The following is a 13,878-nucleotide window of genomic DNA, read 5'->3' as shown; positions in this document are numbered from 1 at the left end:
CGGTGTGACTTATAAGGGGAGAAATTCTATTGATTGCTATCTGTATTAAAGACAGCATTATATTCATCATCATGAAGAAACTCTTTCTCTATACCAATCGATAAATTTCAGTGCATATGATGAATCTCATATAGACTCCTTGCATGTGCCATTATATTCTCGTCAAGATCCACAAAAGTACGTTTCAATCTGAACAATGATTATACTGATGTACATACCTTAGTGCAAACGTCAGCCATATTCAAAAAGAATGAAGCAAATCAAAGGCCAGTAGAGCAACCAAGTGTGAGCATACCTTGCAGAAGATCGAGGGGAATCATGACATTATATTCTTAAAGGCACAATGTGTGTGGGGAGATGAAATTCCACCAATTAGATGCATTACAAAGTACCTCAGAAGCTTTCATTTTCACAACAATGCTATTTACACAGGTATTTTATTATTTTGTCTTTTTCAAGAGTGTAAGAACGGCTGCTGCTTCTATTGCATTTTCACCAACGTAGACAGAGAGTGCTTGTGAATCATATGGAATCAGTGGTTTCCTTTTATCCATTAGAGAAGTAGCAAGAGATGGTGAACTATTTGGTGAGCAGCTAAAGGAATCTAAGGGACTTGAATCAGACGATGTTGTACTTTCCCATGTAATAGGCAAATTATTGGCTTCTTCATGAGCATTACTTTGTTTCTTCTTGTTTGTCTTTTTGCTACTACCAGCAATGCTTGACTTTCTTCTTCTTTCCGTGGTCGGAACAGTATCGCCATTAGGCGGCTTATCGCTCAAAATTTTACCATGCTTCCATTTGACACCACAAGCGTTACAGAGAGTACCGGCGCCCTGCGGACCTCTACGCCACATGGGTGTTGTCTTGCAGCCACAGTATAAGCATTTCTTTATCGGGCTGGTTTTAGTTATAGATGCTTTGGAGGTACTCGTTCGTTTGGTTGGCTTGATGAATGTGTCTTCTTCCTCTTCTTCTGCAGCCATATCTTCATCTTTAGGAAAATCAAAACCATTGCAGAAAGAGAGACGTGTTATATTTACCTTTATCCCAATCATCTTCAGCACTGCTCCAGTGATCCGTTACTATTTTAGATGGCCGTTTATCAGGTAATGTCACCTCCATCTTTTGTTGAGCAGCCTTTTCATAATGCAACCTCATCTTTTTTTTTCAAGTTGCGATGATGGGTTAAACACTCAAGAAAGAATAAAAAGATATAATCCTTACTAGATCCATCATGCTTTGACACATGAGTTCATAAGAAGCCACCATTTGCTTCATGGCAAGATACAGATCCTGAGGCACGCTTGACATCAAAATGGAGATGATAGTGTCCTGTCGAGTATCATGATTGTATTCCTCATGTTCTATATCTTGACCATCTTGATAAAATGAGTATAATATCTAAAGAAAAGGAAATAAATATAAATATACACTTACTATTTAGTTACTTACCTTATGAGGGGCAGATTCAGTGAGACATTCCGTCATGGCTTCTCGAGGAAATAAATATAGAGTTTGTTGTTCCATAGGTATTTGACTGGTATTGCTTACTGTGAATATCAAATCATAACGAATGACTTTGGTACGCTTTCTTTTTTTGGGAGGAAGTAGAGCAGTTGATTCATCCGTCATCTCTTCTTTATATGACGAGCTAATCTCTGAAATTTCCGATTCTGTCAATTCATAGAATGTACAAGTAGGAAATGTAACAGATCTAAACTTGATGTGACAAGAACCTAAACAACGAGTCTGAAACCGACTATGATGACCATCGACATGATCGGCTGATGTCTGATGACTAAAAACAGATGGCATCTTGTATGGTTGAAATGCCTCAAGAAGAATGGTGCTGAGCAATGTAAATTTTAATCATTTGCTTCAGATTAAGAATAAATAACAAACTTACCTAGAGTCTGATTGAGATTGAAGCATGATGACAAATGATTACAGTAAAAATAAATATAAAAAGAGAAAGAAAGTGAGTAGATCGATGAACAGTAGATGATGCTTTTTAAGGGCAAGTTAATTTCTTGTCAATAAAAGCTATTATAAGCACAAAAAGAAAGAGGCCGAGTTATAAGAATAATAATAGAAAGACAAGAAAATAAAGTAAAAAAAGAGAGAATAACAAACAAGGAAGAGAGAAAAAAAAAAAGGGAAATAATTTTCACACTGTATGCTTTCTCTTGAAATTTTATTATTTATTCTTTTTTCCTAATGATAAGTATTCCCTTCTATTATTATTTGCTTGATCTTTTTCTTGATCTTTATCGTTCAAACTAAAGGTCCACTTATCACCTTTGCTTTTACTTCTCTCCCGTGGTCAGACAGGAACTCCGAAAAGTTCCTCATTTATGCCTTGTGTGAATGATCGTATTTTAAAAAAATTGTTCACAAGAGGATGGTTCATCAAACGCACAATCGATTACTGCGAGTAACCAAACACTTCCCCCCTTCTCCTTTTTGACACATGATTCATGTATTTTGTATACAAAAGGACTTTCTTTAATACAATTTTGGTGCCAAAAAGCCAGTTTTAAATAAAAAATCATGCAGAGCCCTGTTTAGGATACGTAACACGAAATGAATGGACCCCCCTTTTCTCTCTTTTGTTTGTAAAAAGACTTTAATGCTATTAATCAACCACCATGTCATCGTGCTGATGACGCACAGGATTAGGCACATAATCATCATCATCATCGCTATCATCATCACCATCGCTGTCACTGTTTGTCTCAAGATAACTACTGTCACTTTCGTCCGAACTTTCAATATCACTATCACTCAAGATCTCTTCTTCAAAATTTTTCAACCCATCCTCTTCTTCTCCATCAGCCGGACTATCAAAATCATCGGGTTTATGCAAAGGTAAAAGCGGCATCAAAACATTTTGTATATTTGTGATCATATCCACATAATGTCCCTTCCGAGCACGAACCAGTTTCATCAATCGATATAGCTCCGACTTGTCAAGCTCATCTGCACAACTAGAGTAAAAATAAGTATCCAGTAAAGTAGAAAAGAAAAATGGCTTACTATTTAGCAAACACATAGAGGGCTTGATACCAAATATAAGGTAACTGATTTGCCGATTCAGCAGCTCGTATAAAATAATATGTCAAAGGTCTGTAAAATGCACGAGGTATACGCTTTCTTTTCCTTTCCAGGGCAACGAGTATAAACAATGTGGTTGGTATACTGAATGGGAGGGACATGAGTGACCACAGAATAGGGACTGGCTTCAATTTGGTGTGAAGTGCCATGATACAGCCAATCACCGAGGCTTCCATGGCAGTACATTCACCAGATTCACAAAGAGGTTTAAGGTAGCCTAAAGTGAAGATGCGTGCATTGAGTAAAGCGGTCTGGAGAGCAAGAAAGACGGGATACTCAAGATGATAATTGCTGTTATTAGTGATACGCTGCCTTGTATAAGGAAAGAGCACATAGCTAATAAAACTAAAAGGGGATGGAATGAGATATCAGTGCGTAGCCCCCTCTTTCTATCTTGATGGATACTTACTTTTGCATCTGTACTGTGTTATGGCTCATGAACAGTTTAGATGCCTCATACATTGCCTGTGGTGTCCAGTGGTCAGGCTGAGTCAGATAGATCACCTCTTCCCAATTTTTGAGCATAGGCATGATCTTGAATGACCTAGGTAGTTTCCCTATTTTATATCGAGATAGAAACATGCCTAGCCTGCAACATATACATGAGTATATGGTTGTGTGTGCACGAAGGTCTTTTCTTATCACCTCTTGTATATTTCTGCAACCTTGGGATTAGATGTCGATAAAGGTATGTCTTCAATACCTATCAAAAGAGATGATTTAGTTTCCTCTTTGAGTGACAACAAAAAACTAATCTGACCATGCTGCATCTTTTCATACTTCCTCAAGACCAGTATTCTTTCTAAGCTCATGATAGGCACAGGTTTTGGCACAGGCCATGTAGGTGTCTGATGCAGCTTTATATCCTCATCCATTAGAGCAATTTTGAACAAAGCATTCCCTCTACTGTCTTCATCAAACTCGAGCTTTAATGTATCAAACGAAATAATCACACTTTTCGTGCTTAGCTGTTTAGCTTTATCCACGAGAGATTCTTCACTATGATCATATAAGATGATGGACTTTATACTAATATTATTCTACCTGTCAAGATCCTGCTGTTGTCTCAATTCCTCTAATCGTTTAGCTTGATCTCGCTCGATCTGAGAGATCGCATCCTTTATGTGCTGATCAGCATCTGCCTATACACGTAATGTAAGATCTTGTTTCAAATCGAACAAAAAACTAGATCTTGCCTCTATTCCGTCTATTTCATTAAACAAACTAAAAAAATCTCCTTTCTGTCTTTTGGTTTTCAGGTCACTATTGTCCCAAGTTGTATAAGGTGTAGCATATCCGTTTGTTAAAGTATGCGCCTTTTCCAGGTTGTATTTTCCCATTTGTAGGTGTATATGTGGAGTAAAGAAAGAAGAAAAAAGGAATTTAATAAATGCTTTAAATTCTGATAAAATAGATTGATTATCAGCCAAAAAAAAGGGTACTTATTAATACTTCTATGGAAAGAATAAAGACAGAAGTCCTCCGATGTCAGGGCAAAAAGGCTTACTCAGGAATGCGTGCATAGTTTATTTTGATTTTCCAAAATGAATACAAAAAGGGGGGAGAAATATATGCAAAGTTTATTACAGCTCAACCTTTGTTACATGACAGAAAGAGAGAGTACCCATACTATCACGTGATAGACTTTATTTTCAACGCGTCAACATTCTTGCACCAAACAGGAATACATATTGATGTTTATCATGTAGCACACTGATTTGCCATTTGTTTTTCTCTCTCTTTTTCTTTTCTTCACTAAAAAGCATATATGCAAAGTCTATTCTTATATAACAAGGCTTTTCTTTCTTTCTTTCTTTGCCTTTCGTTCTGACTTGTTTGATCATTACTGCTCTGGGCAAAACTATGAGACCCATATTTCGTACCTGGAAATGAATAAAGATAGGACTGTTATTTTTCATTGTCCACAACAAACAACGTTATGAATACACAAACATACACACACACATTTGTTGAAGCAATGTATCAATTCACCTAGAAACAGAAATCAAGCGAGGATCTACATTGATTATCATGGAAACTATCGGAGCCGCAAAAAGGATCTGTTGTAATCGATGTCATTCAGATAGAATTACAACTTTTACAAATCTTTATTTTCAAAGTCAGCCTGCAGCAGCCAAAAAAAAGAGAGAGAAAGAAAGAGAAATATAGAGAAAACATTTTTTTTCTTTTTTCTTTTCGTTTGTTAATATACCTTGCGTCTTTTTTTTTACCTCTTGTGTACGTGTGTGCGTATTGTATAATAAACCATGTCGGTCGAATTAGACGTAGAAAACACCATTTACTTTGAACGTAAGTATATCTGTGCCTTATTATTATTCCGAACCCTAATTGTTTCTTAGGCCCATTAACACGTATTGTTAAAAAAGACGTTCAAATCAGGAATCCTCATTCAAAACCTGTTGCCTTTAAAGTAAAGACGACTGCACCAAAACTGTATTGCGTTCGTCCTAATTCAGAAATCATTCAACCCAACAGCACGATGACTGTCCAGAGTAAAATATATATATAAAAATTCTATTAGACGCAGCTGATGTGTTTGTAGTTATGCTTCAAGCCTTTAGAGAAGAACCACCTGCTGACTTCAAGTGTAAAGATAAATTCTTGTTTGTAAGCGTGTTAGTTGAAGGAGCACTGGAGTCAATGAGTTTAGGAGATCTTGTAAGTTTACCTGTCTAGGAGTTTATCATGGATACTTATAGTTTTTAGTGGAATCATGTTGAAAGCAAGGAAAAGGCGTCTGTTGCTCAGCAAAAATTGCGCGTGGAATATGTTCAACCCAAGCAAGAAGCGCAACAAGTGCCTCTGGTAAATTATATAAAGTAAGATAGGATATAGAGTAAGATCTCATATATATTTTTGTATAGGAACCAGTTCAGGCTAATCCTCAGCCAATAGTAGCAAATGGAAGAGAAGAAAAGCAACCCGATAATAATGAAGTTGAAGCAAAGATGAAGCAAATGGAAGAAGAATTAAAGAAATATAAGAACGAAGTTGAACAGTTGCGTAATGCAGAACCTACGGTGATTGTTGAAAGAGTTCAAAAGACAACAGAGTCGCCTATTAGCATGCTTATCCTATTTGCTTTACTGGCACTTGCTATTGCTTACTTCTTTCAGCAACATAAAAATTAAAAAGGAAAACACAAAATGATCTCATTACGATGTATCTTCAATTCCCAAGATAAAAATAATAATAAAAAAAAAAAAAGAGTCTGTATTCATCTCTAAAAGAAGGAGTGTGTGTGTATATGCTTCTGATAATCTTGTATTCGCTTGACACAGTTACGCAGAGAAAGAAATAAAGGGGGAAGTAGAACTTTAAAACACCTTGTAACAACTTTAAAATGGTAACAAGTAGAGACGCCATCAATTTAAGAAGAGAAATTAGCTGTAGTTCATAAAAATAAGATGATTAATATAGAACCATTTAAGAGTTATTTCAAGATACATTTTATTATGCTTATATAATTATCTCATCTGTATATCTTATTACATGACAACAAGATAACTCTCTTTTTGGCCCAAACGTAGGAAGGCTTATTGTTTACTTGACGTTTCAAAGTCAGGGAATAAAAATGAAATTTTTATTTTATTTTATTTTTTTCCTCTCTCTCTTTTCCACTAAAGCTTCTCTAGTTTTTTTTTTTTTTTACTGTTCAAAACAATGTCTTCCTTGGAAAGACAAGGAGAAGGAAAGACATATATCACTCTACAATATCTGTCGAGACTCGCTTTATGGGTTTATTTTCGAAACATCAAAGTTATCTGCAAAACACCTGTTGCTGCTGAGGGACCACTACTTGTAGCAGCCAACCATTCTAATATGGTCCTAGACCCTATCGTTCTCATCGCTACCTTTCCACACTCAAGGCCCTGCCACTTCTGGGCACTTGCTCGATTCTTTCGTATACCTATCGTGGGCAAGATACTCGAAGCAGCAGGCGTATTACCGGTTGATACCAAGACTCACAGCAACGCTAAACTGTTTGAACACACGCTCCAATCACTCGATAAAGGCGCTGTCGTAGCGCTTTTTCCCGAAGGCACCTCCTATACAGCACCTAATCATCTGCCGTTCAAGGACGGTATCTCCTGGGCTTGTTTTGAATACCTTCAGCAACTTGCATCGAAACAAGAGAAAGAGAGAGACAGTATATCGATCATACCCGTAGGAATCACTTATAGTACAAAAAATAAATGGAGAAGTGAAGTTGTAGTCGAGTACGGAGAGCCTATTATTCAAACGATCGACAATATTGAACAATTTAATCAAGACCCCAAGACAACGGTAAAGAAATTGACAGATCGTATTGCAAAAGGTGTTGAACAAAGTACTATAAATAGTCCAGATTGGGATACAACCCATGCGGCTAAACAAGCGAAATTGATTCTCTTTGGAGATGCACGAGGCGTTAGATTGGAAGATTATGTACAAGTGACGCAGAGGTATTAATAAATGGAAGAACACCTGTGGCATGTATTCATATATTATAATAGTTTTATCAACCTGCTTCATCCTGACAGACTAAAACAAGATGGATGTCTCTATAAAGAAGAGCGAATTGAACTCAAAGAACGACTACTGCTGTTCAATAAAAAGATGGAGCAGATTGGAATCAACGCCATGGATATTCGAATGTATTCCAAACGAGAGATCACGATCAGTATAGCCAGTGTTCGACTACTCACAAAGTGGATCACACTATTTATTCAAATACCCTTATTTTTACCTGGCATGATCATTAATTCCCCTTTTTACCTGCTTGGAAAAATAGTAGATCAGTATGAACCCTATACAGAATCGGTATCCCAAGATAAACTGATCTTTTCAGCCATATTCGCATTCCCTGTGTATGCAGTGTTGGTGTATATATTTGACAGAATAAGTGGATATGGAAAGATGACATGTCTATTATACATTTTACTCTTGTTACCCTTATTCGCTTGGTATCATATGGCCCTTATTGATAAAAACTATGACATGCTGAAGCAAGCCATTGCATCATGGCGCATATTTATTTCAGTTGTATATCCCAAAGATGAATCATTATTAGAAGATTGTTCAAGATTACAGCATTGGTGTAGAGATCACATGAAGCAGTTATTATTAAAGCTATCAGAACATGAAAGTGAAGCCAGCTATTTACTAGAATATGGAAAGCCTTTATTTGAACAATAAAGTCTATCAGTCATTTATTTTAAATGACTTATTGATGATGATGGTATTATTTTCTTCTCGTATATCTTTAAGTTCATTCAGTCTACTCTTTAAATTGTCCACTATGCCCTGACAGAGGTATTGGACTCTGGTTATACTCCATAACTGTTCAAGAGGTAACTCTAATGGACAATGCGTATACAGCCCTGGTTCATGATGCTGTTCTCTTTTTTCTTCATCATGTCTAACGACCGTCTTGATATCAAATGTGTTCCAATCCATTGTCTTGTCTATTTGAATCGAACAGCGTGGCACACTGCGCTTGGGACGCTTATAGTAATAATAATGATCTGCTTTACACAACACTTCAATATAGTCACTGATCTCTTTCAGTATCTGACTGGATGTTGGTATTTCATCAAAATATGGAAACTCAATATGCTTTATCAATTTATATCTCTCTTCTATAGTACTTTCTTCTTCTTCTTCTTTTGTCCTTTTTATAAAGACACATGCTTGTGTACAGTATCCATTCTGTAACTCTTTTTCTTTTCCTTTTAGCAATCCAATACCGTGAAACTCTATGTCATATCCATACCTTTCAGCTCCTTCCGTACACCTGTAAGCATCTTAATATGACTTATTATTCATTGTGTGTATCTAAATTTACCATGCTTTAAACTGTTCTCTAGTCCACTCAAACTTGTGATCTAAATGTCTAAATGATGCTTTATCTGTTCCATAATGAAGGTTGGGGAAATGAACATTGTATTCACAATTTGGTGTGGTGACTATAAGAACCTTGGGTCTGTAGAATCCCAGAGCAACTTGAAAGAATGAATCCAATACGTCTTGGTAAACGTGTTCAATGACCTCACTACAAATGATGGCTTCATAGCCCTTTAATCGCTTGTCTGGTTCTCCGATTGAACCTTGATAAATGTCAATCACCAAAGGATGTAATCTCTTTTGGCTATAGTCAGAGGGCCAAGGAAGACAAGCCTCAGTAGCCTTTTCAAGTTCTTCTTTAGAGATATCTACACCGGCTATTTTTGTAATCTGATTGTTGTCTGAAGGTGTTATTAGGAAAGACAAGATATTGCCTTCTCCACAACCATAATCTATAACCTAAATAAGCTAAATCGCATACACAATGAAAAGAAGAAAGATCACTTACTGATTTAATTTGGAAACGATCAAGAATGGCAACTATAAACGAGCGTCGTTGTCTCCAAAGTGGAGGACAAAACCAAGATTCCATTTTCTCAAGGAATTAAGAAAAAGACAAGTAAATAAAAGAACAATAGACTATTATTCACGTGATAAAGCCTTTAAATCATAATTTCCCTGTTTATTCCTCTCTTTTTTTCTCTCTCTCTCTCTTTTCTCTTCTCTTGTTTCAATGTCGACTCATTCCTTTAAAGAAACTACATTTTCTAAACCAACTTACTGTGACCAATGTCATGGATTACTATGGGGACTTATTAAACAGGGTTCTCAATGTATAGACTGTGGTACTATCTGCCATTTTCAATGCCAAAATAAAGTGATACCTTGTCATAAAGCACCCAACAAGATAGAATCACCAGCTACAAAATCACTTAAATCGCTACAAGAGAAGGATTCACTTTTAAAAACAAAAAATATCGAAAATATCATTGTATCTGCTGCCATTAATGCATCAGATACAACTCAACCTACAAATGAATACTTGGCCAATTTACCTCCATTGAATCCACAGAATACAGCAAAGAACTTTTCTCGATTCGTATCAAGATGTGGACCCATGTTCACTTTTAGAGATAATGTTATATTATTGCTAAGCTGGGATAAACCAATGGATACTTTGGCTGCATTATTTATCTATTGTTTATTATGTAACATCTGATCATATACAAAAAAGCATAACTCTCACTCAGGGACATATATAGGTCTTTATCCAAAATTGCTATTACTCATACCACATGTCATCTTTTTAAATATACTCGTCACTGGTTATAACAAACGATATCAACAACAACAACAACAACAACAGAATGCAAAACGATTTGGACACTTCTTTCCAGCATTTGATGAGTCTTCTCCTGAGTACTTGCGCAATATGCAAAATTTACAAAACATGATGGGAGAGATGAGCGATATCTATGATCTGATTGCCTCTAATGCGCATCATGTCGATTGGTCTTCAGAAGGAAAAACGATGCGTATCTTTCAAGCCACCTTGGTTTCATTCACTATCCTCATCTTTACTATCTGGCTTGTTCCCTTAAACATACTCTGTTTAATTGCTGGTGTCTCTGTTTTTACCTTGAACACTCGGTTTGCGAAATATCTCATAAAGGAACTCATGCCCCAGTTGGTCGAATTGAGCCAATCACGTCTTAATCATGCACTTGAATGGTATCTACAGCTGGAGAAACGGTTGGATGATCAGACCAATGTACAAGAAATGTCACTTTATGAAAATCAGCGCTGGTGGCCTGATAGTGGTTTTATCCCTCATGTAAGTATATAACCCTCGAGGCCCTATTTTCCCTTATTGTTTTGGTATATAGACATTGCCAGATGAACGTGGTTTATGGTCGGATTATTCAGGCACCATTGAATACGGTCCAAAAGAAGAATTACCTGCTCCTAAAGGATATCATTGGATAGAAGATAATTGGAAACTAGATGAAACAGGACCTTGGATAGATGAACAACTCGGCCTTGGTAAGTATTTTTCTTGATCATCTCTCACAGTTTTAACAAGTCTTCTTTTTTTTTGCTTTTGCTTAGAAGTTCTCGTTACACCTGATAATGGAGGATGGGTTTATACAGACAATAACTGGAAGAATCCAAGAACCCCCAACAGCAATAATAATAAACAGTCAGAACAAGGCGTAACAAGACGACGACGATGGGTACGAAAGTGTGAATGCAATTTGAAAAAGGAACAATAAAGAAAAAAGTGTTTAATCTTGCATATCAGGTGATTCACCAAAATACTGATCAACGAGTCTATTTGCAAATACAAATAGCTCTTGATCGGGTGCAGGCGTAACAGCTGCTAGTGCCTCCATACATTCAGGAACAGCATCTATTGCTTCCTTACCCTATATGAACCATTGTTATAATGTATGTGTGCGTATACATGTGTCTGTATATTTACTTTTGCAGACTGTGTTAATAGTAGTTCGATATAGCCCAAGGCGAGTCTAATCATTTCTGCTTCTTGAGATCTTAAGAGGTCGAGAAAAGAAGGTAGTAGTCGCTTATGGCAAAGTTGATCCAAATGTTCTGGTCCGTGATTAGCTATGTTCATGATACAGTAAGCAGCCTATCAGATGTATTTAGTATGTCTATAGTGTGTATGTATATATATGTATATTACTCCTTTGCGAATATCAAAAGCACCGCGTGTCAGGAGTTCTGATAGACTGTCAATCGCATGTAATTCCTCTACTTGCTCAATTATGTATCGATTATCTCTAAACATATATAAAAATGTCCACTTTAGCAAATTAAAAACACACATTTTTAAGACCTCTTACGTAGACGTGATATTGGACAGTACCCAAAGAGCCTCCTTCTTTACAATCCTATATAAAAAGATGAGTCACCATTTGATGCAGTGCTATTTAAACTACCTTTCTTCAGAATTCACAAGCTTGATTACGGTTGATAGCAATCCAGGTTGATCAGCCAAGACTTTCAGATTATCGTCTGACCCACACAGATTACCCAATGTGCGCAGTACAGGAAGCACAAGCGAGCCTTGCTCAGACAATGAGACAAGCACGTTAACCAATGGTGCAGCAAGCCCCTTGCTCATGACTTGTTGACGACACTTTTCACTACCAGCAGTTAGATAGCTTATAGTCCAGCATATCTCTGTGATTGTATCATTATCATCACTCAAGTGCTTTTCTAGTTTGTCGATCAGTCCCACATTCAAGAATTCTTCGAGCTCTTTTTCCTCTCCACGAGCAAGATTAGCCAAGGCAAAACAGGCAGATTGAATCAGACGGACATCGTTCGTATCGAGCATGCGGGTCAAAGGCTTGATGGCGCCATTATTACGAATCATGGCTCTTATTTTGTCGTCCTCATCATTCATGTCGCCTAGATCCTCTGCTGCCATATTACCCAATGCACCTGCGGCAATTTCACGAAGGTTCTGTTATAATTTGATTAGGGCCCTTATGTTCATTGCTTTTGATGCAATTTTACCATATTATCAGAATCCAAAAGAGAGATAAGGTAAGGCACTGCCAATGTCGATTTTTTCCAAAGTTCGTAGGGCCCAGCAGCAATATCTAGGGAAATATGACATCAGCTATCTATCATGCTTTTTTTTTTTTTGTTTTGTTTTACTTGAGATGGTTTGCGTTGCTTCTATTTGTTCTTCAAGGTTTGGGCCTGATATCATTTGCTATCCTTTGTTTTAGACAAAACAACGTTTGGGAAGAATCACTTACAGTCAATGCCAAGATACAATCCCCTTCAGTTATATATTTGATCAAAGCCTCTGCAGGCTCCAATACGAATCTTCCAATATACTGAGCTGCTTCTATCCTAGTAGATGCATCACTGCTTCTTAAATCATTAGCAAGTGCCTGTACTTGTCCTGGTGTCAATCGGTAATAGGGACTTATTTCGTCTACATGGATTCAAAAGGGTTAAAGAACGGGTATGAGCAAGAGGTGCTTTCTACCGTCATGCTCACTTGTTTTCTCCAACTCTGGTTCATCTTCACCAGCGCTTTCATACTCTTCACGCCTGGTTAGGTTACGAAAACGTTTTGCTGTAATCAGCTGCTCTCTGTGTTTTTTCCTTAAAGCTTCGTCAATCGCCATTCTTCTTTTCATCAGTTCCTCAGGTTTTCTTGATATACTTGTACGCTTATACAAAGCTCGATGCTCTGCTTCTGAATTTCTTCTCTGTCTGTTCATTACTGGAATTAATAAAAAAACAAACAAAAAAAAGAGTGGGAAATAATTTCCTTTTTTTTTGCATGAAAGGATTAAATTTTATGCATTTAATAACTGGTCACTAATCCCCTCCTCTTCTATTTAGGACATAACCATGGTTTCATAAAAGAGAGTATTTATTATGATCATAATTAAAATGTGTATGTAATGAATATAACAAAAAGGTTATTCAATTGACGATGAAACGAGAATATGCAACATTTAAAACATTGACGTAGTTTCAAACACACTGCATTTTACCACTGTTTCTCTTTCTATTAAAAATTAGTATCATCCTTTTGTAATGTTAAGTATGCATCAATGCCTACGCTATCTTATTAAATGCATGAAAACAAAAAGTTTATGATGAACGCATATATTTTAATTAAAAACTAGATTTCATAATCCTTCTTTAGAACGTTAGTTAACGCGAATCATAATCTTTTTGTCAAGAGTCGTTACATCTTTTTTGACTTTTGAAATTAACATTATTATGTTGCTTATCAAGGAGAAAAATAGTTGTATTGGCCCACAATATTGCCTATAATGTGTGAATGTCAAAAAGACGAACTCAGGTCCCTTTCCCATGAGCTCAGCTAAGGTGATCTCGCTTTACATGGCAATAATTGCA

At 36.6% G+C, this 13,878-nt stretch overlaps 7 protein-coding genes across 7 annotated transcripts; 3 read left to right on the top strand and 4 right to left on the bottom strand.

The window, feature by feature from the left end:
- Nucleotides 1-299: 299 nt before the first annotated feature.
- Nucleotides 300-1,283, bottom strand: RHIMIDRAFT_14851 (uncharacterized protein). Its single transcript, XM_023605738.1, has 2 exons — nt 1,228-1,283; nt 300-1,161 (listed from the first exon to the last, which is right to left on the bottom strand). Exon 2 carries the CDS (start codon nt 1,056-1,058, stop codon nt 441-443), a length of 618 nt encoding a protein of 205 aa, XP_023471703.1. The 5' UTR covers nt 1,059-1,161; nt 1,228-1,283; the 3' UTR covers nt 300-440.
- A 1,100-nt stretch (nt 1,284-2,383) lies between these two features.
- On the bottom strand, nt 2,384-4,588 carry RHIMIDRAFT_255256 (Bystin-domain-containing protein). Its single transcript, XM_023611150.1, has 7 exons — nt 4,314-4,588; nt 4,162-4,259; nt 3,878-4,116; nt 3,763-3,820; nt 3,527-3,706; nt 3,040-3,462; nt 2,384-2,990 (listed from the first exon to the last, which is right to left on the bottom strand). Exons 1-7 carry the CDS (start codon nt 4,455-4,457, stop codon nt 2,639-2,641), a joined length of 1,494 nt encoding a protein of 497 aa, XP_023471702.1. The 5' UTR covers nt 4,458-4,588; the 3' UTR covers nt 2,384-2,638.
- A 666-nt stretch (nt 4,589-5,254) lies between these two features.
- On the top strand, nt 5,255-6,320 carry RHIMIDRAFT_310533 (VAMP-associated protein). Its single transcript, XM_023614668.1, has 5 exons — nt 5,255-5,427; nt 5,478-5,630; nt 5,681-5,796; nt 5,845-5,943; nt 6,003-6,320. The coding sequence occupies exons 1-5, from the start codon at nt 5,385-5,387 to the stop codon at nt 6,267-6,269; spliced, it is 678 nt and encodes a 225-aa protein (XP_023471701.1). The 5' UTR covers nt 5,255-5,384; the 3' UTR covers nt 6,270-6,320.
- A 481-nt stretch (nt 6,321-6,801) lies between these two features.
- On the top strand, nt 6,802-8,316 carry RHIMIDRAFT_233412 (acyltransferase; the record flags this gene model as incomplete). Its single annotated transcript, XM_023607953.1, has 2 exons — nt 6,802-7,583; nt 7,635-8,316. The coding sequence occupies 2 exons, from the start codon at nt 6,802-6,804 to the stop codon at nt 8,314-8,316; spliced, it is 1,464 nt and encodes a 487-aa protein (XP_023471700.1).
- A 6-nt stretch (nt 8,317-8,322) lies between these two features.
- Nucleotides 8,323-9,556, bottom strand: RHIMIDRAFT_243979 (uncharacterized protein; the record flags this gene model as incomplete). The annotated part of the gene is made up of 3 exons (XM_023610009.1): nt 8,323-8,914; nt 8,966-9,423; nt 9,473-9,556. The coding sequence occupies 3 exons, from the start codon at nt 9,554-9,556 to the stop codon at nt 8,323-8,325; spliced, it is 1,134 nt and encodes a 377-aa protein (XP_023471699.1).
- Nucleotides 9,557-9,642: 86 nt separating this feature from the next.
- RHIMIDRAFT_14761 (uncharacterized protein) lies at nt 9,643-11,306 on the top strand. Its single transcript, XM_023605737.1, has 4 exons — nt 9,643-10,172; nt 10,227-10,798; nt 10,851-11,007; nt 11,074-11,306. The coding sequence occupies exons 1-4, from the start codon at nt 9,698-9,700 to the stop codon at nt 11,235-11,237; spliced, it is 1,368 nt and encodes a 455-aa protein (XP_023471698.1). The 5' UTR covers nt 9,643-9,697; the 3' UTR covers nt 11,238-11,306.
- Nucleotides 11,250-13,229, bottom strand: RHIMIDRAFT_233409 (ARM repeat-containing protein; the record flags this gene model as incomplete). Its single annotated transcript, XM_023607952.1, has 9 exons — nt 11,250-11,390; nt 11,447-11,614; nt 11,669-11,765; nt 11,829-11,876; nt 11,925-12,454; nt 12,508-12,593; nt 12,652-12,709; nt 12,756-12,937; nt 12,992-13,229. 9 exons carry the CDS (start codon nt 13,227-13,229, stop codon nt 11,250-11,252), a joined length of 1,548 nt encoding a protein of 515 aa, XP_023471697.1.
- Between the last annotated feature and the right edge of the window lie 649 nt (nt 13,230-13,878).

The sequence above is a fragment of the Rhizopus microsporus genome (assembly GCF_002708625.1).
Source record: "Rhizopus microsporus ATCC 52813 unplaced genomic scaffold scaffold_1, whole genome shotgun sequence".
Classification (NCBI taxonomy): domain Eukaryota; kingdom Fungi; phylum Mucoromycota; class Mucoromycetes; order Mucorales; family Rhizopodaceae; genus Rhizopus; species Rhizopus microsporus.
This window is presented reverse-complemented; position numbering and strand designations above follow the sequence as displayed.